The sequence below is a fragment of the Glycine soja genome, chromosome 10 (genome assembly GCF_004193775.1).
Source record: "Glycine soja cultivar W05 chromosome 10, ASM419377v2, whole genome shotgun sequence".
Taxonomy (NCBI): Eukaryota; Viridiplantae; Streptophyta; class Magnoliopsida; order Fabales; family Fabaceae; genus Glycine; species Glycine soja.
In genome coordinates this window covers 50,901,423-50,911,423 of record NC_041011.1, presented here as the reverse complement: position 1 = coordinate 50,911,423, position 10,001 = coordinate 50,901,423, and the positions used below count along the sequence as shown (strand labels likewise).

General features: G+C 32.8%; 1 protein-coding gene across 7 annotated transcripts; it reads left to right on the top strand.

Moving 5' to 3' along the window:
- Nucleotides 1-3,792: 3,792 nt before the first annotated feature.
- LOC114369417 (alpha,alpha-trehalose-phosphate synthase [UDP-forming] 5-like) lies at nucleotides 3,793-8,841 on the top strand. 7 transcript variants are annotated; one of them, XM_028326650.1, is made up of 5 exons: nucleotides 3,793-4,438; nucleotides 4,846-6,907; nucleotides 7,191-7,464; nucleotides 7,855-8,158; nucleotides 8,538-8,841. In XM_028326650.1, the coding sequence occupies exons 2-4, from the start codon at nucleotides 4,923-4,925 to the stop codon at nucleotides 8,155-8,157; spliced, it is 2,562 nt and encodes an 853-aa protein (XP_028182451.1). In that variant the 5' UTR covers nucleotides 3,793-4,438; nucleotides 4,846-4,922; the 3' UTR covers nucleotide 8,158; nucleotides 8,538-8,841. The 7 variants fall into 7 exon arrangements, with proteins under 7 accessions (XP_028182451.1, XP_028182452.1, XP_028182450.1 ...); XM_028326651.1 differs by having other exon boundaries at nucleotides 8,461-8,841; XM_028326646.1 differs by lacking the exon at nucleotides 8,538-8,841 and having other exon boundaries at nucleotides 3,795-4,092; nucleotides 4,199-4,438; nucleotides 7,855-8,450.
- The last annotated feature ends 1,160 nt before the right edge of the window (nucleotides 8,842-10,001 follow it).

The window sequence follows — 10,001 nt, the reverse complement described above, 5'->3', positions numbered from 1 at the left end:
GTAATGATTGTATTAATTTTCTTCAATTTTTTTTTTTGGTTAAGCCGTGATGATTGAAATATTACAAATGGTATCAAGGCTAGGTGGACACAATCACTCAACGTCAAGAAGCAACTTAACACAAATGAGAATAATGATAGCCTTATTATATAAAAGTGGCAAGCAAATCATTGATGTTACCAACACAACTCTACTTATAACTTAGAAGGTTCTCTCCTATTTCACTATTTGTCCCTTGCTTTTATCTTGGACTTCTAATAAACTTCTAGGTCTACCTATTGGAGTATAAAGAAGAAAGAAAGAAAGAAAAATGATAATTGATGTAATAGCAATAATTAAATAAGTAAATTTAATGACTGTTAAATGTTAAGGGAAAGTTACGGTTATCGAAGCTGGTCCAAAAATAAGGTTATTAAAATTTAAAACTTAAACAGCACCAATAAAAAAATATTTATTATTTATTGTTGGTGTAAATGTTATACCGAAAATGCAATTAAACTTACAATACTTACTTTCTTAAAAATTGTTTTTCTTGAAAATATATTGGACGTCTAAATAAAAAAGTATTCTCAGGATTTGTTTTATTTTTTTAAAAATAATTAATATTAAATAATGATTTTTTTGCTTTTACTTTTACTTGTGGTAAAACATTTGATTAATATTATTATTCAGCAAAAAGAAAAACATTTGATTAATATTAATAAAGCTGGCCATTAATTAAATTCTACGTTGCATGATTGGCGACCTCAAGCGTGGTGTTTATTTGAGATGATATGTAGTAACCTGAACTTGGTTTGGAGTAATTGATAATGGTGATATTTTTGAAGTCATTGGATCACGCAATCTATTTTGTTATACGTTACGAATTCTAAACTAACATGTTCGGTCCAGATATTGATTGAAGTTGCCATGGAACCAATTTATAAATCATATGACAAGTAATTTTCTAGTAATAAAAGTTTGGGATGCACCTCAAATATAAAGGATGTCGCGGCAAAAGCCAAGAAAAATATAACAACTTATGTTCTTGGAGATACCCTTGCTGTATGGCTAAAAATAACGTCGGTCGTGTGATCATGAGACACATCCAGATAAATTATACTAGTGTTTTCTTTAATAATTTTATATTCTCCTGCTTACTCTTCCTACGAATTCTCCTAATTAATAGTAGTACTAAATAAAGTAAATATTAAAAACGTTTTATATTTTTAAGAAATTAAATATATTTAATGCCTTGTTTAATTAATGTTAGTAAGATTTGTATGAGAAGTAATGTTTTTGTTTTTTATCCCACTTGGATCTAGAACCCTTAGATAATCATATAATCCAACAATACTCATGAGAGGATTGTTCGATCTTATTACAGTTGACAATGTCAATGTTAGAGGCATAATCCTTGAATTAAGATAATATTACCATATAATAAAGGATTAACATCACATTAACAATATGACCCATGAATCCTAAAGTCTATACATGTGTATATACAAAGAGTGCGACTTTCGAGGTAAAATAATTATTCATTTTCATTTATTATTTTCTTTTTACTGTATTGAAATGATATTTGTCTTGTCTTAAGTATCAAATTGTCTTTTGCATGTATTCACTTCATTTTAACACACGATCAAGAGTGACAAAAAATAATGAAATGTACGGACAGATAAAGTTCAACACATCAAGGAAAAATTACAATCATACCTTTGAATAATTACAATTTGGATTAAAAGCTAAATAGGAAAAAAAAGAAATATATAAATTAAGGATGTTAACGAGTCAGATTCAAAGTCTTAGATTGATTTGGTTCTATAAAATAATTGATCTATTCTAATTCGTTATAAGTATTGAATTCTGAAGTTTTCAATATGATGGGCTCAAACCAAAGAATAGGGTTAGTTTAATATATTTTTAGCTCTAAAGTGGTTTTGAGGTGAGGTCTTTTTAACTAATATTTATATTCTTTTGGAAAAAAAATTAATGACCATATATTATTAAAAATTAGGGGTCTAAAAAAAATACATGTCATTCAAACAAAGGGAATTTGATTGAGATGTTGGAATAAAATTTATTGATTGAACTAAATTTTGATAATTTTTAGCTTAGTTTCTTAAAATTATACATTCATTAAAACTAAACGTCTCTGTCACAATTTCTTATTCTCCACCGCGAACAGCAAATAAGCAACTACGATAAAATAATAATAATAATAATTTTTAGCTTGAGGCTCCATGACTGAAAAGGAAGTCAAATAAAAAAGGCTCGTGCACGGCACAAAGAGTAAAAGAGAAGGGTTACAAAATGATATAATGATAGAAAATCTAAAATGGGTTTCCAATGCTCAATGACGCCATAATTTTTTTTTTTTAAAGAAGCACGTCCTCGTTGTGTAAAAATAAACCTGTGAAATGAAGGAAAGAACCACCCCTTTTTTTCAAAGATGTTAATTTAAAACATATATATATATATATATATATATATAAATGTTTTAAAGTGAGTATTTTACAATTATTTTAAACATTAAATATCATAAGTAAGCAATAATTTTTTTATAACAGATTTCAGATTAGATTTTATATTTTTGGTGAAAATAACTTAAATAGTCTAAACATTAACAAAAATTTAAATTAATATTTACCATAAACTATATTTATTTTACGTAATTTTTATAATAAAATGTTCAAAAACATAAATTGATATATATGTTGCATCACACTTATGTACATGATAATGGTAGTAACATTTATGTCATTTATGTAATTGTTGTATTCTACCTGTCAAAAAAATCTGTTGTATTCTATTATAACGTACGTTTTTACATAATTTATCCCTCTCTTATATTCTCTTCTTCCAAATATTTGCATGATAATGCTTAAGATTTGAATGCATATTTGGATTAGCCTGTTTTGAAAGAGCAATATTTTTCTACAGTCTCTTTTTTTTAAAAAAAAAAAAAATCAGCCAAATATGTCGTGACCCGGAACAACAATTAAGAATCACTTTGTTCATAAAATAATCTCTATCCATTGACACTTTTTTTTTAACAAAGACACATGTTGCAATGTTGTTCACTAACATTGCGCGTGTAATATACTCTGCAGCAAATTCTAAGGTCGTGCTTGTCAATAATTTCTACAAAATAAAACTAACATTTAATTTTAATACAGCATAATTAGTACATTGTTCAAGAGAATCTCCAATATTATTATGGTAGAGTTGTTGGATATATATATATATATATATATAAGCCTTACAATACTATATAAAATTTGAGAATTTCAATTAATTTCTTTCTAAAAATAAATTGTTAAAAAGTTAAAATTAGATTTTCTTTTTAAGAATTACCACGCGAATTTCTCCATTGGTAAAATTATACAAGAGTTAGTTCTTAATTGTAAGATTTCTATAAACAACTCTTATTAGGAATGTTGTTAGAAAATTTACTAAAGTTAAATTTTAAAATGAAATTGTTCAAATATTTTCGAAACAATATGCACAAAAGAATTAATGAGTTATTCCTATGTGACTCTGACCAGAAATCATAATAAAATTAATTCTGTTCAAGCAGGCATTAACCATGTCCAAATCACAATTTAAGAAACTTAAACACTACTTTGCGTTAAATTAATTTCACGAGTCAGTTAGAATAATATTTGAACCTAAAAAAACCAGACAAGCCCACTTTGTACACAAGAGAGTGACAAGGGAATATATGCTGGAACTGGAAAAAAAATGAATGGTGATGTGCTTACACGCGCTCTAGTGTGCATTAAGCATGTCTTAGTGGTGGCAGTGAAGCACCACCGTCACATTTGAGGAGGGTTAGGTGGAGTTAATCTTTCATTAAGAAAAAACTAACCGTGGTTAAGGATGTTGGAGTTCACTGTTTTGGGGTAGTCATGTCATCACACATCACTGAGATAGAGACATAGGCATAGTGAGATTTGAGGGGAGGAGAGAATCAAGTTCTTTGTATAAAGACATCCCAATTTGTCGTTAGTTGGGTGTAATAGGCAAAAAATATCACTATGAATTTTCTGTTTTTGTAACAAAAGTAAGAGAAAAAGGGATTCCCAGTTGACACCATTGCTCACTCAGGTGAAGTGTTTGTGTGTGTGACTGAGAAGAGAAAGAAAAGAAGAATCTTTTGCTGTCTGTCTCTCATATCACAACTCACACCTCTCTTTTGCTTGTTGTTTTCAAGGGTTAGGATTTTTCTTCATTGCTGTTGAGAAAAGTTTCTTCCTTTCTTGCTCTTCTGTTCATTCGTTCATTCATCTTTTGGGCTAGTTTGGCCTCTCTTGAGCTTCTTCGTTCATCAAAGGAAGGTGGGCTAATCTTGCATTTTTTATATATCTTGGTGTTTGGATCCATTTAAGTGTTCACGCAGCCATCCTCAACGTTGCTTCAATTCTCAGTGTTAGTGGATGAATTTTTCTTTTTGGTAGGTGGTATTATTAATAATTCTATTCATAGATTCAAATGTTGTCTATTTAGGATTTTCTCAAATTGTTATTATGGTTACCTTTTTTGTTCAACGTGGTATTCTTCGAAATATAATTTGTCATTAAAGTATACTACTACTGTCAATCCCAGCTGAAGGGGTTCTAGTGTGAGATTTTAGATTTATCTCCCTCTCTGCTCTTTTCTCATGAGTACTATGTGCCAAACCTGATTTTTTTTAAATCCTTAGGTGTAAAGAAAACATACCAAACTTTTGTTATGGACCTTTCTTGTAATGTAACATTAGGTTTTATTGATTCTGCTGGACTTATTAGTTTCGTGCTATAAATGGCATTTAATTTGTTTTTCAGATTTCTGAAATTTCATCCTTATTATGGTTGTTTGAAGGACTGTGAAGTGAACAATTAATAGAAGCCTGCTTCTGCATCTTGTCCACCAAAGCTTATCATTTGGCCATCATCAAAATGGTTTCAAGGTCATATTCTAACTTGTTAGATCTTACTTCTTGTGGCTCCCCGACTTTCAGTCGTGAGAAGAAAAGGCTCCCTCGAGTGGCAACTGTTGCTGGAGTACTGTCTGAATTAGATGATGAAACCAGCAACAGTGTTTGCTCTGATACTCCATCCTCAGTCTCTCAAGAGAGGATGATCATTGTTGGTAACCAGCTTCCATTAAAGGCACACAGAAAAGACAACGGTACTTGGGAGTTCACATGGGATGAGGACTCACTTCTTTTACAGCTGAAAGATGGTCTTGGGGATGATGTGGAAACTATCTATATTGGTTGTCTTAAAGAAGAGATTGAGCCAAGTGAGCAAGATGATGTTGCTCTGTACTTGCTTGACACTTTCAAATGTGTGCCAACGTTCCTCCCTCCTGAGCTTTTTAGTAAATTCTATCATGGATTCTGCAAACAACATCTATGGCCTTTGTTTCACTACATGCTTCCCCTGTCACCTGATCTTGGTGGTCGATTCGATAGGTCCCTTTGGCAAGCTTACCTTTCTGTGAACAAGATATTTGCGGATAAAGTGATGGAAGTCATCAGCCCTGATGATGACTTTGTGTGGGTTCATGACTACCATCTGATGGTACTTCCTACATTTTTGAGAAAGAGATTTAACAGGGTGAGGCTAGGATTCTTCCTCCATAGTCCATTTCCTTCGTCTGAGATATACCGAACCCTTCCTGTTAGGGATGAACTTCTTAGAGCTCTTCTGAATTCTGACCTTATTGGGTTTCATACTTTTGATTATGCCAGGCATTTCCTCTCCTGTTGCAGCAGAATGCTTGGGATTTCTTACCAATCCAAGCGTGGCTACATTGGCCTTGAGTACTATGGAAGAACAGTAAGCATTAAGATTCTTCCTGTTGGTATTCATATAGGTCAGCTCCAATCTGTCATGAGTCATCCTGAGACAGAAAGCAAGGTTGCAGAGTTAAAAAAACAGTTCAGAGATCAAACTGTGCTGCTCGGGGTGGATGACATGGATATCTTCAAAGGAATCAGCTTAAAACTTTTGGCCATGGAACAATTGCTTTTACAACATCCTGATAAGAGGGGCAGAGTTGTTCTGGTCCAAATTGCTAACCCTGCAAGAGGCCGTGGAAAGGATGTGCAGGAGGTACAAAGTGAAACTTATGCCACGATGAAGAGGATAAATAATGCATTTGGAAGGCCTGGATACACACCTGTAGTCTTGATTGATACACCACTTCAGAGTTATGAGCGAATTGCTTATTATGTGATTGCAGAATGTTGCCTTGTTACAGCAGTGAGAGATGGGATGAACCTTATACCCTATGAATATATCATTTGTAGACAAGGAAATGAGAAGATAGATGAGATTTTAGGGACAGACCCGCTTACTCAAAAGAAGAGTATGCTGGTGGTGTCTGAGTTTATTGGCTGCTCCCCTTCGTTAAGTGGGGCAATTCGAGTGAATCCATGGAACATTGATTCTGTCGCTGAAGCTATGGATTCTGCGTTGATGGTCCCAGAGGCTGAAAAGCAGATGCGGCATGAGAAGCATTATAGGTATGTTAGTACACATGATGTTGCGTATTGGGCACGTAGCTTCTTGCAGGATCTGGAAAGGGCATGTAGAGATCATCTGAGGAGGAGATGCTGGGGAATTGGTTTTGGTTTAGGCTTCCGAGTGATTGCTTTGGATCCAAACTTTAGAAAGCTATCTGTGGAACATATTGTTTCAGCTTATAAGAGGACCAAGCACCGAGCAATTCTTTTGGATTATGATGGCACTATGGTGCAGCCTGGGTCGATGAGTTTAACACCTAATGCTGAAGCCGTTAGCATCTTGAACATCTTGTGCAGGGACACCAAGAATTGTGTTTTCATTGTAAGTGGAAGGGAGAGAAAGACTCTTACTGAATGGTTTTCTTCTTGTGAAAGGATGGGAATCGCTGCAGAGCATGGTTATTTTGTGAGGTATATCCTCTTTCCTTGTGTGTGTTAGGAGCAGGAAGAGTTTGTGGTTACTGCAAATCATATTAATGGTTCTTTTTACTTGTTTATTTTGTTAATTTTAAGAATGATGCAATTTGATTCTTTTTGTCCAAAATTTGATTGGATTGAGGGATCATATTGGATTTTTTTCATCATTAACAGCAAAATAAACTCACTGTTTCAATTTATGTATGAGAGAATGTTGAGGAAAAGTGCTTTTCCTTGGCAGAGCTAGCTTAACTGAACTTTATCTTTTTTTATCCAGGACAAATCGAAATGCAGAATGGGATACTTGTATTCCAGTACCTGATTTTGAGTGGAAACAGATTGCTGAGCCGGTTATGCAGTTATATATGGAAACAACTGATGGTTCAAACATAGAGGCCAAAGAAAGTGCTCTAGTTTGGAATTACGAGTATGCAGACCGAGACTTTGGTTCATGCCAAGCTAAGGAGCTTTTTGATCATCTGGAAAGTGTTCTTGCCAATGAGCCTGTTTCTGTTAAAAGTAGTCCAAACATTGTTGAAGTGAAACCTCAGGTCAGTAAAAAAAAAAATTCCACTTTTAGTCATTTTTAGGTTACTCATATTTATAATTGAAGAAGTTTATATTTTATATACATCTTATAGTTGTGACTTGTGTGGCCTCTTTAATCAGAAAGGATCTTTGGATTTGGACCTTCAAGGTGATTTAATTGTAGTGGTGCTCATAACTGGCCCAGAACCATGTTTTGACAACCCTGTTATGTTCTATGTTTGCATAGTTGACTGCTGTTTGTTCCATAATATTCTGTTCAAAACAATTGGAGTGCATTTGGGATTGGATTCCTTCTAAAGAACTTGTGTAGATCACAGGAATTAATTCTAATATTTGGTCATGAAATGTGGTTGGGTTGATTATCTCCTCTTGTTGTTCAACTTTTGGTGCAGGGTGTGAGTAAGGGTATTGTAGCAGAACGTCTTCTCTTAACAATGCAACAAAAGGGAGTGTTTCCAGATTTTGTTCTATGCATTGGAGATGACAGATCAGACGAGGACATGTTTGGGGTAATCATGAATGCAAAGGCAACCCTATCTCCAGTTGCTGAAGTGTTTCCATGCACTGTTGGCCAGAAACCTAGCAAGGCAAAGTATTATTTGGAAGACACAAGTGAGATTTTGAGAATGTTGCAAGGCCTTGCCAATGCTTCTGAGCACTCTACTAGAACTTCTTTGCAACCAGCTTCTCATTAAGGTTCTTTTTAATGTGTAGAGTGCAAACACACACACACACACAATTTGGCTACAATGTAGTACTATTTTTCTATACTATACTGGGATATCTATCTTGTGTTAGATTTCGTGATCTATTTTATTTTCTGGCTGACTTGCCTTCATTTATTGATATCCCAACTATGTTGCAACTATCAATAGGTTGTTTTGAAAGTAGATGAATTACATGGGGTACTGTATTTATTGTTTCTTTTCTTGACTATTGGTTTGGGCCATTTTGATGTATGATAAAGTGATTTTTGATTGGGAATGAATGAATGCTAGGATTGTGAATCAGTGAATGTACTGTATCAAGTAACATCTCTTGTTGGCATTGACGAGGCTCATGAATTCTGCTGCAGCTTTTTTTGGTCAGTTTTCTTCATATGTGCACAAATTTCAGTGAGTGGTTCTTTTCTTTCTTTAGCAACAATTGCTCGTACAATTAATTGGGGGCCGAAAGCTGTGGACTTGTGGTCATATAAATGTTTTACCGAGGTGGTCATTTCTGAATTTATAGTCCTAATGTTGCAGAGAAGTTTTGTCTCAGTTTTGTGTCAATAGATTGCTCACAGATTGTGCAATTCACTTTTAATGTAAATAATTATTATTGGGTCTCAGATGGTAGTTCACTTTCAATGCAATTAATTATTGTTGGGTTAGTTAGTTACGAAGATGTCGGTTACGAAACTATACAGATTTTAATGCAGGAGTCTTATAGTAAAAAAACATTAATTTTTATTCTAATTATGTATGGTTATTAAATTTCGGGTTGGCTAAACTACTAATTCATCGTTTGTGTCATTTTTTTTGTAACAGAGATATAGGCCCTAGGCCTACCATAGCTAAGTAGCTGCCATGATGACTCAATTAGTTACAACAGTAGTTCTGCTTTACTTAAGAATGATTGCCTCTCATACGAGATATCGGTGGTCTCAAACCAAAATAATAGTGTTGAGTTTGCGGATTTACCCAATTTGCACTAAATTATAGTTAAATGGACCAATTTATGTAGGCCTAAATTTAAATTGCCCAATGTTTCATTTCATTTAAGCTTTCAGTTAAATAGGCCAACTCATGGATTGGTTTGCAAACTTTTTTATCCTCGTTTATAAAATCTTTTACTATAGTTTGGCCAAAATAATTCACCAGCTAGCTCAGAATATCTTTATTTTTTAATTTACATTTTTTTAAAATGTATATTTTTTATTTTTTTTTTATATAAATAATTGAATATGCATGTAGATTAAACTCGTTTAACTTCAGAAAAAAAAATCCTTTAAGCGTTATTGGGCCGCAAATTACCGTAACTACAGCTAATATACTCACCTGAAGTTGTAAACGATCCATGTATTGATTGGTAGGTAGGATAGGGTAGGGATCACTATCTATGAAAAGATGGATCCCGAGGCAAAGACTATCGGAATAGGTTGGTTAGGAAACACCAAACACCATCACCTTTTGCATTGGTTCAAGTAGAACCATAAGCTTGTTATGAGATTTTTATTTTATTTTTTTATTCTTAAGAATTGAATTCATTATTAAAAAGTTTATAATAATTTTTACATTTTTTTAAAATAATTAAGCTAAATTACTTTAGTAACTTTTTATGAGATTAATATTTGATGCTAGTATTTTCGCTTTCACATTTTATAAAATAAATATTTATGTTATATAATTAAAATTAATAATAAATAAATAATTTTAAATATATGAATCACATTACATGTATAATTTATGAATCTTTGATATATAAATTATATTTTAGATTTATAATAAATAATTTAAATAGTGATGTAATTATTTTTAACTTTGATATTTTTGTA

Bases quoted from the DNA above. Each gene is read 5' to 3' on its own strand.
- LOC114369417 (XM_028326650.1), top strand. From the start codon at position 4,923: ATGGTTTCAAGGTCATATTCTAACTTGTTAGATCTTACTTCTTGTGGC. The intron at 6,908-7,190 runs GTATATCCTCTT...TTTTTTATCCAG, and splicing joins GAGCATGGTTATTTTGTGAG to GACAAATCGAAATGCAGAAT. The intron at 7,465-7,854 runs GTCAGTAAAAAA...CTTTTGGTGCAG, and splicing joins TTGTTGAAGTGAAACCTCAG to GGTGTGAGTAAGGGTATTGT.